The sequence below is a fragment of the Fusarium pseudograminearum genome, chromosome 2 (assembly GCF_000303195.2).
Source record: "Fusarium pseudograminearum CS3096 chromosome 2, whole genome shotgun sequence".
Taxonomy (NCBI): Eukaryota; Fungi; Ascomycota; class Sordariomycetes; order Hypocreales; family Nectriaceae; genus Fusarium; species Fusarium pseudograminearum.
Genome location: NC_031952.1, coordinates 6,427,301 through 6,441,663, shown reverse-complemented (window position 1 = coordinate 6,441,663; position 14,363 = coordinate 6,427,301). Strand labels below are relative to the sequence as shown.

At 48.0% G+C, this 14,363-nt stretch overlaps 7 protein-coding genes across 7 annotated transcripts, besides 1 other annotated feature; 4 read left to right on the top strand and 3 right to left on the bottom strand.

The window, feature by feature from the left end:
- Positions 1-433: 433 nt before the first annotated feature.
- FPSE_05350 (uncharacterized protein) lies at positions 434-1,484 on the top strand (the record flags this gene model as incomplete). Its single annotated transcript, XM_009258468.1, has 4 exons — positions 434-529; positions 599-1,084; positions 1,132-1,161; positions 1,212-1,484. 4 exons carry the CDS (start codon positions 434-436, stop codon positions 1,482-1,484), a joined length of 885 nt encoding a protein of 294 aa, XP_009256743.1.
- A 140-nt stretch (positions 1,485-1,624) lies between these two features.
- Positions 1,625-2,599, bottom strand: FPSE_05351 (uncharacterized protein; the record flags this gene model as incomplete). The annotated part of the gene is made up of 1 exon (XM_009258469.1): positions 1,625-2,599. The coding sequence occupies one exon, from the start codon at positions 2,597-2,599 to the stop codon at positions 1,625-1,627; it is 975 nt and encodes a 324-aa protein (XP_009256744.1).
- Positions 2,600-3,159: 560 nt separating this feature from the next.
- On the bottom strand, positions 3,160-5,326 carry FPSE_05352 (uncharacterized protein; the record flags this gene model as incomplete). Its single annotated transcript, XM_009258470.1, has 6 exons — positions 3,160-3,400; positions 3,468-4,204; positions 4,256-4,464; positions 4,859-4,938; positions 5,054-5,154; positions 5,315-5,326. The coding sequence occupies 6 exons, from the start codon at positions 5,324-5,326 to the stop codon at positions 3,160-3,162; spliced, it is 1,380 nt and encodes a 459-aa protein (XP_009256745.1).
- A 592-nt stretch (positions 5,327-5,918) lies between these two features.
- Positions 5,919-7,121, top strand: FPSE_05353 (uncharacterized protein; the record flags this gene model as incomplete). The annotated part of the gene is made up of 5 exons (XM_009258471.1): positions 5,919-5,978; positions 6,046-6,528; positions 6,584-6,773; positions 6,824-6,990; positions 7,044-7,121. 5 exons carry the CDS (start codon positions 5,919-5,921, stop codon positions 7,119-7,121), a joined length of 978 nt encoding a protein of 325 aa, XP_009256746.1.
- A 639-nt stretch (positions 7,122-7,760) lies between these two features.
- On the top strand, positions 7,761-9,398 carry FPSE_05354 (uncharacterized protein; the record flags this gene model as incomplete). Its single annotated transcript, XM_009258472.1, has 1 exon — positions 7,761-9,398. The coding sequence occupies one exon, from the start codon at positions 7,761-7,763 to the stop codon at positions 9,396-9,398; it is 1,638 nt and encodes a 545-aa protein (XP_009256747.1).
- Positions 9,399-9,988: 590 nt separating this feature from the next.
- On the top strand, positions 9,989-12,188 carry FPSE_05355 (uncharacterized protein; the record flags this gene model as incomplete). Its single annotated transcript, XM_009258473.1, has 4 exons — positions 9,989-10,157; positions 10,251-11,316; positions 11,371-12,058; positions 12,186-12,188. The coding sequence occupies 4 exons, from the start codon at positions 9,989-9,991 to the stop codon at positions 12,186-12,188; spliced, it is 1,926 nt and encodes a 641-aa protein (XP_009256748.1).
- Positions 11,733-11,909: a microsatellite.
- Positions 12,189-12,396: 208 nt separating the features above from the next.
- Positions 12,397-14,072, bottom strand: FPSE_05356 (uncharacterized protein; the record flags this gene model as incomplete). The annotated part of the gene is made up of 3 exons (XM_009258474.1): positions 12,397-13,699; positions 13,753-13,815; positions 13,867-14,072. 3 exons carry the CDS (start codon positions 14,070-14,072, stop codon positions 12,397-12,399), a joined length of 1,572 nt encoding a protein of 523 aa, XP_009256749.1.
- Positions 14,073-14,363: the final 291 nt, after the last annotated feature.

Here is a 14,363-nt window from a genome sequence, read left to right as displayed (position 1 = left end):
ACTATAGATGATACGCCGACGGTAAATTAGATTTACTCAAGTAAGCCGGGGCAGTAGTTTCAAGGCCCATCGCAAAAGTCGTTCGCTCTCTCGGTCTTTCAAATGTTTAGTCCGACGTTACTCGATTCCCCGCATATCTTCCTCGTAGGGCCTCAATTTCCCGCTGAGTAATAATTCCCGAAACTCAAGATGGCAGACAAACGGAAAGGTAGACAGAGTAAAGCGCCACGATTGGTTTGAAATTATTTTAAACTATTACCGATCAATAATCGAGGAAGTTCCCGATCTTGATGGTTTGAGTTGCATCATGGGCTGGGTCGTCGGATATAAAAAGAGGGACGACCTTCTAGTGTCACGGTTTTGTGTCTCATCATTAACACTCTATCAAAGATAATATTGTACCTTTTATCATTATTTTGAACAACCCGATATCATGGCTACGTCTAAGAACCTGGCTCTTTGTGTGACCTGCGGAACGCAGTTCGGCATCCCCTTCGACGAAAGACCATCTACCTGTCGCATGTGTAATGTATGCACTTCCGATCCCCTGATGATCACTGAAATATGACAGAAGACCAAGGTAGCTAATACGAGACAGGAGCCCCGACAATTTGTTCCCCCATCCGGCCAATCTTGGACCACCCTCGAAAAGCTCCAAGTGAACCACAGAAACGAGTTCAAACAGGACGAGCACGACGGCCGCATCTGGTCAATATTCTCAAAGTCCCAGGTAGCCATTGGTCAACGTGCCGTCTTCATCAAAACTAAGCATGGCAATGTTCTTTGGGACTGCATCAGCTTACTGGATGAAGAGACCATTGAGTTTGTCAAGTCTCATGGTGGTCTCAAAGCCATTGCAATCTCTCATCCTCATTTTTATAGCTCTCGCCTGGACTGGGCTAAAGAGTTTGACTGTCCCGTATATCTTGCTGCCGAGGACCAGGAGTGGTTGAATCGTGAGGACACCGAACATCGGCGAGTATTCTTTGATGGCGAGACTCAGGATATTCTTCCTGGAGTGACTATGGTCAAGCTTGGGGGCCACTTCCCCGGAAGCTCGGTATTGCACTGGAACAACAATATTGTGAGTACCTCTTAATGGTCTACAGTCCAGGTTGCTAACTGTATTAGTTCACTGGCGACACTATCGGCATATCTCTGGTACGTTGCCCTTTTAAAAACACGAAAAAGCACACATTAACTCTTAAAAGTCCGGACTCAACCGTGCCCACCACAACGAGAACCATCAGGTCTTCTTCTTTCACTATGCATTCCCGAATTTTATCCCACTGGGCCCTACTGCCATGCGTCTCATGTGGAAGAGACTTCGTCCTTGGGACTTCACATCAGTGTACTCGCTATTCTTCACCACTACGGTGCATAAGCCGAATGTGAAGGAGATAATCTTGGAGAGCATGAAACGCCAGGCGATGCATCAGGAGAATGATGCGCATCCTCTAATGCAGGAACAAATGGAGGCGTGATGAACAGGACATGATAGAATGTGAACTCAACGAGAGGTTTCGACTACTGTTTTTGTATGTAATTTAGTAAATTGTATAACACTTCTTTGCCCATGATACCCATGCAAGACCCATCAAATAACCATTATTAGTACAAATCGTTACTTCTCTTCAATCTTTCCAATCTCTGCGTGTTGTCCAATAGCCTTCTTTGCCTTTTCCCAAGAATCATCGCCAGGATACAGCTGACTTCTAAAAAACGACCAACTGACTCTTTGAACAGCTGCAAGTCTCTCAGCACTCTCATCCTGGCACTCAAGCGCATCCCAGCCGCTGACACCACCAAATCCGTGCTTTCCACCTTTGATCTCCCAAGAGGCTTTGGGGCTTGGCGACTCTGTGTAGGGGTCTGCGTGCCAGTCTGCGCCACGGGATGTCAAGTGAGGGCTCACATCCGAGTCTCCCCACGCCACAAGGCAAGGTGTCTTCATGTTGGAGAAGTCGATGTTGTAAAATGGCATCATGGTGGAACCTGCTTCAGACATATCGGTGGTTCCGTTACCAAGAGCGCCCATGATGAAACCGGCTTTGATACGGGAATCTGCAAGTTGCATCTTTTCGCCGTCGCGAGGATCAGTGTTGACAGCGCCGAGGAGAATGTTGGCCGTCAACGATCCAAGAGAGTGACCCGCGACAACAATTCTGTCTCTGTCAAGGCGACCCTTGATGAAAGACACGGTTTCCTCAATAGTGTCAAGGTTGTCAAGAATTCGGTGCATATCCTTGACTCGCTCATCCATGAAGAGCTCCCTGATGTTCTCGCCGGAGAGTTGGTAGCCTAACTGTCTGGAGCTTAGGTGGGTTGGTTGGATTACTACAAAGCCGTGGCTAGCCCACCAATCAACGATGGGCCCATATCCTTTGAGCGAGGACAAGTAGTTGCTTGGGCCATGACCGTGGGAGAGGAGGATGATGGGGAGGTTTGAGCCAGTGGCAGGGGCCGTGATCTTGATATCGAGAGGGACTCTGCGGTCTTGGGCAGGGAGGGTAACAGGCGTGAAAGACATGATGGGAGTGGGGGAGTTGACTGGGATGTCAGCTGCACCGCCGATGAGAGGAGTGTTGGGAAATTCCATGTTGAAAATATGGTAGTGTTGGTTGGTGTTAAAGGTCTCTTGATATACAAGCGAGGCAAGTCAATGGAGGTATGCTGTAGATTGTGTTGGAGATGATGATGATGGGAAGTGTTTCTCCCATAATCCAGGAGGGAAGTCACTCTACTTATATCTCAAGACACGTTTACAGAAGTTCCAACCAAATAAGATCGAAGTTATGCACAGAGTAAGCACTTCAGCCCAAAGCGAATAATACAACCCTTTGGATTGATGATGATGCTTGACCAATCAAAGATGTGGTTGTCGTGAATCCTGGTCGTTGATTGGCTCCTTTACGTGGCTGCATCCCGGACAATTGTACTTGTCCGCTGCGAGGGACTTAACACGGACTTCACAACGGATATAGTCTGAGATTTCTCAGCCAAATACTAATGGTTATTACCACGTTTCGGATATAGCTAAACACCGTAGACCATCATGAATGCTATCGGACTTTAGTTTGAGGTTATGTCGAGTTTATGTTGGTTGTATTTCCAATCCGATCGTGATGATGATACTTTCTGGAGACCACTACCGCTAGTCTAGTACCCCTCTTTCTCACCTGCAGCAACCATCAGTCTGCTCATCTCCGCTACAAGGTCTTCAATAAAGGCCAAGTGAGAAACTTCAGCGACAGTCAATCTTCGAATGGGAATCTGTCGAATCACTCTCGTAAAATCCTGAAGTAATGCCAAGTTGCTGTGAACGGAGTTTGTTTGGGTATTGACGAGCGCAATGGAAAAGACTGTGAAGATGGCTGTCATGGGATAAAAGAGAATAATCCTGTGATATCAGTCAACAGTTAGTAAAGAATAAAATGTGGCTTGTACGATAATCAGGATCGACATACCAAAAGCATTCATGAGCTACAACTGGCAAAGCCTTTTCCAGATACGTCAAGATTGACTTGGAAGCATCAACCAATAATTGCAAGTTGGCCTCATGGCCGTCACCGACCAGACCAACGGCAGGGTTAAACATCCTACATCTAGCCTTGTGAATGGAAATGACACAATGGTGATACGAGAGACGAAGCATTATCGCCTGTGTATTCGTGTGCGCATCCACAGGTGTCTTGTCCAAGAAAGAGAGCGTTGGCCGATGATCTAGAGGTAAAGTCAGACGCCAAACCTCCAACTCCTCATCAAGGTATCGAATTCGCCTTAGAATCTCGGCTTCAGGCTGTCTCAACGCGCTCATGGAATAGAGATCGTCGTGTATTCGAGACTTGATGATGGACAACCGGATATCCCATGGATAAAGTGGCACAGTCGCAGGATTGTAAGGAGAAAATTGGCTGAGGCTAAGGATGTTGGAATTCTGCATTTCGGCATAGTTGTCGGGGAGAGATAGGTCGCAATGGGCGTCGTTTATAGCAGGTGGCTGGGCGATTCTGTGGCAGAGATCTTTGTCCATGCTGTAGCAGACCCAGAAAAGGTCGCGCATGTGATGGTTGACATTTCCCTTGTCGTATGGTTCTGTAGTGGGAGGAGAGATATGGGCTCCAAGCTTGAACATCATCCGGGTTATGATGGAGATCAGAAATGACGCTGAGTGGAGGTCTCCAATGAAGTATTTGTATATAATCTGTCACGACATTAGCATGGTACTCACCGGGTTATATGAGAATGTGCTCACCAGCATTGTCAAAGCTTCGAAACCATCCATCGTCATCTCTCGGACTATCACTGGCAACGACCTTTCTATCTCCCTCGCATATTCTTGTGGTGTAGACACCCCAACCTCTGCAATATGGTGACCAAAAACATCGGCAATTAGCAGCATGGCCCGTATGCAAGCCCTGGCACTAGCCACACCGATGTGTCTCTCTGATGAGTCAGGAGCGTCTTTATATGCAAGAGGTAACGTTATGGAAATGAAACGATGAAGGCTAAAGGTTGGAAAGATAAGGAATTGTGCAGATGAAGAAAATTCCGTAGCAAAGTCCTTTATTGCGTCAAAGGTCAAAAGTTGTTGATTGTCTCCTGGAGACGAAAACTGAGAACTATAAGGTGAGATCTTTGGATGACTTGGGAAGAATCTGCTTGTGAGGGTTGACCCGGTTGCAAGCTGTATCGAGTTTTGACCAACGTCGCTGAAAAATGATAGGCCGTTTAATAGTTGAAGGCCTTCTAAATATGAATAGCGGCAATGTGTATCGGAGGTGTCTTGGACTGCAAAGTTATTTGCGTAAGTTCAAAAATGAATCTTGGAAAGGGAACGGCGCGAGGCGGAACTTACAATCCGAGTTGGAATTGCTCAATTCTTCTTGGTAAGGCTCCGGTCCGGATGCCTCGCTGAGATGCAAGGAGTCGGCAGATCTATCGATTTTGTTAATTTTCAGTCATCAGATATAGTCACGCCACTCAATAGCTAACATCTACAACGTATAACAACGCTGTAGTAGGGACAATACAAAATCTGAAAGTTATTTACCTTGACGCAGCATTTCTTGCCTTTGCTGCTTGCTTGTAGGAGCAAGACAAGTTATGGTGTTTGCAATAGTCACATTTAGGTAAAGCTCTATCACATTGGATCTAGTAGGTTCGAATAAGTACAGCACAATACAGAAACAGGAAGATCAGTTAACAGAAGACAAGGATTGAGCATCCTGTTTCCAAGAATGGATGGTGGCGTCAATGACTTTACCTTTTTCTTGCGACAAGAGTCACATGATTTCGGCTTTCGACCTCTTACAGGATCCGGCATTGTTGCTGCAAAAGTGTGCTTGATCCGTAAGACCTTGTCTATCGGCTATTTTTGCGGGTTCGTTGCAGGATCGATCTCGAGTCTTGGATGGTTTTCTCTGAATTTTCCGCTTAGTAATACGCGTTAGTCGAAATTCAACGAGTATGAACTGTGACGTAAACTAAGTTCAACAGTTATATGTAGGAAGACATTGTCCAACTCGAGCCTAGCATAAATAGATGGTGGTGATGATTCATCTCGAGAGAATGGAATAGTATTTGGAACTCGTCTCTCAACAGATTTTGATTCAAACATCGCTCTACGGTACTTTGCAAAGACCGAGATTCGGCACTTGTGGATCTTCAAAGATGCGTGTAGGTCTAAGAAAAGTGGTGTTCGATCCGCTGAATCAGCGGCAAATTCTTCAATGACATGTACAAATCTTCGATCATTAACAAGACCCACAGAATGGGGAATCGCAGTCTGGCCGAGATTTTGTTGATATATAAACACAACGAGGTGAATATATCTGATTTAATCATCAGTATCCTTTTTCTCGGTTCAATACACTCATCTAAATCTTTCAACGTTCATCTCAACACCAAATTGCACAATGGCTCAAGGTACTCCTCTGAGGAAGAGGGTTGTCATCATTGGTGCAACTGGTCTACAGGTAAGGCCTTCTCTTCACATTCAGCTACCCTGAATCACAAAGCTCACAAACTGTCTTTCAAAAACAGGGCGGTTCTGTCGCAAGAATCCTCGCCCAGTCTCCAGATCGTTACATCATTCGTGGCTTGACTCGCAACACTTCCTCCCCAAAGGCTCAAGAGCTAGCCAAACTCGGCATCGAAGTCCAGCAGGCCGACGTCGATGACTCAAAAAGTCTTCAGGATGCTTTCCATGATGCGCACGTTATCTTCGCCATGACTGATTTCTGGCAGCACATGTCTGGCGAAAGAGAAGAAGCCCAGGGCAAGTCCATCATGGACATTGCTGCTGGACTACCTCACCTTGAACAGCTCATATGGGCAGATCTTCCGGACGCTAACAAGATCTCGGAAGGGTTTTATCCCCATGTCTATCACTGGCAAAGCAAGGCTGCTGTCTCCAAGTACATTCGCGAGGAGAAGCCTGAGTTGTGGAAGAAGACTACTGCTATACTTTTCCCCAACTACTTTGAGAACTGTATCACTCAGCCTAGCACCTATCTTCCTATCAAGGTACGTAGATGTGGACATTTTCAACTGCAGACACATTTCTGACTAAGATGAATAGCAAGCGGATGGAACCTACTTGAGGTCTTTCGTCCTACCCGAGACTGCTAATCTCCCAAATGTCGCCATCTCCGACACGGGCAAGTTGGTGCAGTACATCCTCGATCATCCCGACCAATGTCTTGAGAAGACTATCGCCTTTTACTCCGAGGCTATTTCGGAAGGAGAAAAGATTCGTTCTATGGCGAAAGGTACGTTGCTAATGAATCTTTAAAGATGACATCGGCTAACATTTTTGCAGCATACAATATCGACATCCGCTACCATGAGATGTCCTCGGATGAATTTCAAGGCATCCTCAAGAAGCACATGGGTGACGTGACTGCCTTGGATTTTACCGAGCAGCTTCTCATTTTCCGAGATTTCGGTATGATCTATGAACGACCCGAGTTTGTCCAAGCCAACCAGGTAAGAATATTTCAGAGGAATCAAGACTATCAATAATGCTAATGTAACTATAGCTACCCGGGCTCAAGTTGACGACCTGGAAGGAGTTCATGGAGGCAAACGACTTGCATTCTTATATGACTAGTGCTTAATTTGCCTTTGTACTTATATCTATGCGCGTACGACTCCATATGATGGGATAGAAAAAATAGAATTTAGACTAAACGCTAGATTGTTTTGCTTTCAACTTATTTTAATCTTCAAACATACTATTCCAGCCATCCCGTTTGTTTGAGCCTGCCCTTAAACTAACGTCGACATCCACATCAACTCAACTTATCGTCATGATTCCTAACAATTTTTCTTGTTGAAATGATCTGAACAAGCTTCCGGCGTACCGAAACATCCGAAATTACTGTCTTTCTACCCAAAGCTTGATTTGCTGTTCAACTGCCGGCGTTTCAAGATCTGCGTGGTTCCTGATAAACGCATTGACCCTTTTGTATTGTCTCCTGTCGATCTACTTAGCTCCCGGACATTTCTGTGCATAAACTCATCAAACTCTAGAGTAGCCCGTTGCACCCGATGAACCCTATTGCTTCATCCAATGTACGGTGTGCGCCCCGCTTGTAAAATGACAGGGACTTTTGCTATCTGAACCCTTTATGTGTCTTGTAAAGACGGTATAGAGATGCACGATTGATATCAATATGAATATAATGGTTGTCGCTTTCTTGGGCTCTGAATAATTTTGTTCTTTTCTTTATTCCATCGCTCTTTAAACAGTCATTATGTTGTTTTCGTCTTTCTTTTATAGCCTTGGGCTACCACTCCTTGTGTCTGGTTTGCAGAAGAACCTCAAATCCGACAGCAACCTTCGTTATCCGGAACAACGTGGACGTGGCTATGACTACACCAGCTTTGAACCAGACCAGAACAAGCGCGCAGATGAGATTATTGAGATGTTCCGTTTTGCATGGAACGGATACTATGAACATGCCTTCCCTCATGACTCTCTGCGACCCAAGTACAACAACTACACAGATGATCGCAATGGATGGGGCGTCACAGCTGTTGATGGACTCGACACTGCTATTCTGATGGAGCAAACTGACATTGTTGAAACAATTCTCGACTTCATACCTACTATCAATTTCACCAAAACGAATACCCCAAAGCCTAGTTCTGTCAGCCTTTTCGAGACTAATATCCGTTATCTTGGTGGTTTGCTGAGCGCATACGATTTGCTCAAGGGACCGTTCCGTCATCTCAAGATTGATGAGAAGAAGGTTGATACGCTACTCACCCAAGCCACGACACTAGCCGACACTCTCAAGTTTGCTTTTGACACACCAACCGGCATCCCCTTGAACGACATCTTTATCGAGAACAGAACTTCCAGTGATGGTAGTGATAGTTTGACGCAAGATGGACAGCGAACCACGGGCTTAGCTGTCATGGGTTCGCTTGTTCTCGAATGGCAACGTCTCTCCGATCTGACTGGAGACCCTCAGTATGGAGAACTTGCCAATCGCGCTGAAGACTACTGGCTTTCACCTTCTTCGGAAGTGTGGCCTGGCCTCACAGGCGGAAACTTCAGTATCGAAACGGGAGAAATTCTGGACAACTATGGAGGATGGACATCGGGTAACGATTCAGCGTACGAGTATCTTATCAAGATGTTCGTCTATGATCCCGAGCGCTTCGGTCACTATGGTGAGCGATTTACCAAAGCTGCCGACTCGACCATCAAGCATTTGGTCTCGCATCCCTCCTCGCGACCAGATTTGACCTTCGTCTCGACATTTGCAGGCACAGAGCAGGTCAATTATACAGAGTTTCTTGCCTGCTTTATTGGAGGTTCCTTCATTCTGGGAAGCTCAGCCATGGACCGCCCAGACTGGCTAGACTATGGACTGTCATTTAGCGAGTATTGCGCCAACGGCTACCGATACACCGCATCGGGCATTGGCCCAACACTGTACAGCTGGGATACAGATCTCCTGTCGCAGCCTGAAAACAACAACCAAACAGAGTTGTATTCACGCGCAGGCTTTTTCATTCCGGACGGCCTTTTCGCAGCTGGCCAATCCCCAGAGGCGGTGGAGAGCTGGTATTATGCCTACCAGCATACCAAGTCTCAGTACTGGCGCGACGTAGCTTGGGCCTACACCCTAGCGCAGAACAGGACGATGCGTGTCGGTGACGGATTTGCGAGCATCAGCAATGTGCTCTCTCCGTCTGGCGACGGACCCCGAGGGGGCATCATGGCTAGTTTCATGCTCGCTGAAACACTCAAGTACCAATGGCTGATCCAGACAGAAAGCAAGGGCGAATGGGACGTGTTGGGCGGAGACGAGGGAACTAATCTGTTTGTTTACAACACTGAGGCTCATCCGCTAAAGGTTGCTGCCCGGAGGCCTGTTTAACCTTGTATTTAGAGATTCAGTCTATTGATTTGTGTGGCTTGCTTTAAGCTTCTTTCGGGCACTCCCAGCCCCCCTCAGCGCCGGCAGATGAGGTTTCCGTGAATGATCAAGCCCATTTTAATTCCATGCCAAACATGGCTTTACAACAATAGACATGTCTAATTGCGGCGATTATCCTCAGCCCCAATCCTTGGCGAGACGTAGTGAAAGAATGCCTTGGGGGAGGGAGAAACGGTAGATGGCGTTGTTTTCTCGCTAAAGCGCTCCCAAATGCGTCTGGCTTAGTTTACCTAGGCTTTGCCAGGAGCTCCATAAGGCTGATGTGCGTCAAAGTGTATTAGGTAAAGGGAAGGGCTATTTTTCAGCTCCTGTCACTAGTGTTGTGCCGTGGCTGCATGGCTGAATGTCTGCGCATGAAAAAGCCCACAAAACAAGGTCTAGATGCTGAGAGACAACCAGCTGTCAAGGGAGCTATAGCTATGTATAAGAGGGAAGAGTAACATCAGTGTTGTTAGCTTTTGTAGCACAGATTCAACGCACCTTACGCACTATCCATTATCTATCTTCACATACAACAATTACTTATCACAATGCGTTTATTGAAAGGCCTTGTCATAGGTCTCCTTCTTGAGAGAGGTCTGGGTCAAACCGATTCTCCGCCATCAGATGGAGATGCTGTAGCTACTGTAGCAGATCCCCCTACCGAAACGGGCGGGGCAGACGTCCCGGTTTCTGAGCCTTCAGCACCGCCAGGTGGAGGTAAGTCGACATTATCATCACTGGGCGCGAGTTCGAAGAAGCCCAGCCTGCCCATTGCTTGTGAGGGAAGCACCTACTAACATGCCTCATCAGACGCTGGAGATGATGGTGGAGACGACGAACCAACATCTGATCCCGTATCTGAGCCCGCGCCCGAACCCTCTGCCGGTGACGGTGCCCGAGTTCCAGCCGATGAATCCTCCCCAGTTGAACCCCCAACGGAGCCCTCCGATGCGCCCGAACCTACCGACGATGAACAGCCCAGTGCTACCAGCGACCCTGAGCCTACAGATGCCGATGCCGACCCATCTCCCACAGATGCAGAGCCTACCGATGACTCTGCTGAACCATCTCCCACAGATGCAGAGCCTACCGATGACTCTTCCGAACCATCTGCCACAGACGGCCCAGAACCTACAGACACAAATGGTGAGGAACCTGTCGCAACCAATAGTGAACCCGATATTGTTCCAAGTGATGCTCTGAACTCCGCGCCGGAAGAGGCTATACCCGGACCAACAGAAACTGGCCAAGATGAGCCGGTATCTACTCCTGAGGCCTCTGATCCACGACCGGCTCTTTTACCTACCGCGACGCCTGGTGATTCAGTGACTGAACCTCCTGATGAACCCACAGCTGACTCAGGACCAGAAGACGAGCCATCAAATACCAGAGCCGGAATTGTGGCGCCAAGCTTGACCGGAGACAATAACGAACCAACAGTTACCGAGGCGGCTCCTACGAGCGCTGCTTCTGGTGGTGCTGATCAAGGTACGGATAGTCAAGTAGCATCGCCCATTGCACCTTCAGAAACGAAAGGCGACGAGGACCAGACTGATACCCCTGCTACGACTGGCGGTGATGGCCCAACTGCGGTTGGTGGTAATGGCGACAGCACAAAGACGACAGACCTTCCAGATGAGCCGCAAGAAACCAACGAACCAGACTCTAACCCAGATACCATTTCAGCAGGATCTAGCGTTAAACCTCCCAAGGCATCTGCCCCTGCGGCCACTGGCAAAGGAGGATTCACCACGGTGACCGGCTCGAAACCTGCCCCGACAAGTGAGGCATACGAGGTTCCCGTTGACCTAGAAGAAGACACCGTCCTTGGTGACTATGCCGAGTTCAAAGAAGCTTCTAATGGCGAACAAGTTGTGTAAGTACTCCAATCTAAAACTCGTCACATGAACTGTATACTGAACAATCTTAGACTTCTCAAACCCCCACCAAACGGCAAAGCAAACTGCGAGATCGCGCCCACTGGCGGCGAGGTTGACAAGATTCCCGCCGGTGAATACGTCCGCGTTCTTCTTTCCGTCAAAGTACAAAAGGTCGGTTCTCCTAACTCCAAGGATGGCAAGACAGGATCTCGCCTCAAGATGTTGGTCGATGAGAACACCGTGTACGACAAGGAGCTTATTTCCACTGGTGAGGATGATACTCAGGATATCGAGAGTGATCCCTTTGAGTCTGCCAAGAACCAGAAGATTCGCATGATTCAAGAGTCTGGAAAGGAGCCAGTCGAACTTACGATTCAGGATGCCAATATTAGGGTCACTAGGGATGACAAGAGTGGCGGAGGTGGAGGCGGAGGAGGTAGTGGTTCTGGGTCTGGATCTGGTGACAAAGGCGGAGATGATGAGTCTGGTAGCGGTGGAGACTCAGGTGGTGACAATGGTAGTGGTAGCGGTTCTGGAAGTGGTTCTGGCAGCGGGGACAAGGGTAGCGGTGGCGGAGATGGCGGAAGTGACTCCGGCTCAGGCTCAGGCTCTGGCTCTGGTTCCGGCTCCGGCTCCGGCTCCGGTTCAGGTTCTGGCTCTGGCTCTGGGGATGCAGCATCTCCATCAGCAACTACTGTCAGTGATGGTCAGACCAACACTGCTGGAAAGACTCAAACTGTACGTGAGCTACTGATGTATGCCCTGCCGCTCCTCGCAGCTTTTATGGGGTAAGATCTGGCCTCTCAGTTTACCGATCTTAGAAAGGGAATTAGCAGTGCCTATTCTTAGTGTACACTATTACTAGTGAATCACTGTACATCACTACGTACTTGGTTAAATGACATAATCATAATTAGTCGAGATTGGAATATCATTTACTCATGTGACTTCAGAGTAATCGTTGTAGCATCAATTCATGATCTTATTGCCTCTCGCTATTAAAGTATATAACACATTTTACAAAACTATTCCTTGAATGAATGATCTCCCTCTTCCGACAAGCACAGTGACTAATCTCACATCTTGTACTCTCCCATCTTTCGGGGGCTGATCTTGTTGTGGAACATGTGATCAATCTCGTCATATCGTCGGCCCTTAAGCTCGGGAACATAGACCCAGCTCCAGATAAAGCCAATGAGGCCAAGTCCACCGAAGATGAAACCAACCTTGCCCTTGAGATTGCCCTGATCAGGGTTGACCATGTACGGAATGGCAAAGTTCATAGCGACACCCATAACAGACTGCGTAGCAGTAGCCAGCGCCATGGTCTTGGCCTTCAGAGCCAAAGAGGCAGTTTCACCCAAGACGGCAAAGGCCATAGCTCCGACAGTAGCAAAGTAAACGTAGGCGTAGATGACAGTGCAAGCAGCCTGAACCCATTTGGCAGCACCGGTAGGGACCACATCCATGATACCAATGAGGAACAAGAGGACTGTGAGGGCACCCATACCAGAGAGGAAGATCTTGCGTCGACCGAAGGAGTTAACTACGAACCAACTGCAGATGTTTCCAAGGACACCACATGCTGTGACTCCAACGCCCAGATCGAAACTGCGAGAAGTCTGGAGGCCAGCGAGTTGGAAGAAGTAAGTTGAGTATCCTAGGACGAAGATGATACCGACAAAGTGTTGGCAGATGAAAACACCCATGCTGGTCGTGGTTCGAACAAGGTTGGTTCCCTTGAAGCATTGTGCCCAAGATGGCGCTTCAGTTGACATGGCTTGCTCTTCGGCGATGGTCTCCTGAATGGTGGCAAGCTTGGCGTTGACATCGACTTCTGAACCGTAAAGTGAGATGATGGACTTTCTAGCCTCGTCTACCTTGCCCTTTCGAACGAGATACCATGGTGTTTCGGGGGCAAAGGGAAGACCGACGGCCAAAAGGACGATAAAGATACCCTGAGTGGCAAAGGCACCTCGCCAAGCCCAGTGGTCAGTCCTCTCACCGAAAGCCTTGATGACGCCGTTGGAAACCAATTGACCAATCGCAATACCAAGGTTGACACCTGCTGTCGCGATACCACGTAGCACAACAGGCGAGATCTCGGATGTTGCGAGCGGTGCAAGGGTCAGGAAGAAACCCAGGGCGAAACCAAGGATCAGCTTGGACATGAGGAAAGAAACGTTGTTGTTGGACATGCATTCTCCGATAGTACCGCCAGTAGCCAAGAGGAGTGCCATGACGAGAGAGTTCTTTCGGCCGACTTTGTCGCAAAGCCAGGAGCAGATGAAACCGCCAAAGAAGCCGCCGACGGAGCTGATGGTGTTAAAAGCTGTTTGCCAATCGGCAGGGAGGATCGCTTCGCCGTTTTCGACATATCTATGAACGCGTTAGACGGATATATGGATCGATCGATGGTTAGGTAGACATACCCAAAGTCGCGTCGGAAAGAGGCAACTGAGATCATGGCGCCGTTAATCTGAGCATCGAAACCCCTATACAGCCAGTTAGTGATACGATTTGTGAAGATAGTCGACTGTTCTTACCATCCGATGGCAGCAATTGACCAGTAGAAACACCAAAGAATTACTTTGGGGTGCCTCTGGAAACATTGCTTGAAAGTAAGATCATGCTCAGCTTGGCGATCTGTGATGATAGCATGGGACTTGTCGTCGATATACTCGGTTCCAGAAACCTTGGCCTGGAGCTCAAGGTCTGACTTGGTAGCAGACTGCTTATTGGAAGCCTCCATGGTGAATTATTATCGCGTTGTAAGCGAGGAAGGATAGAGGAGTGCGATTGTTGGTGTTTTGAAACATGGAATAGAGGGGCCAGGTGCCGTGCCTTATATACAACGACCCATGACACTTCCCGATGTTGGTGTTATAGCATCGGGTACACTATGGCCATCGGCATAGCATGGTATGATCAAGAGTCTCAGTGCCCAGAGTCATGCGAAGAAGAAGAAAAAACAATACAACCCAAATACTCACTAACTCGGTCTAGACCAGTCTGGGGTTTGTGGGGAGATCGTCTGTCGGCC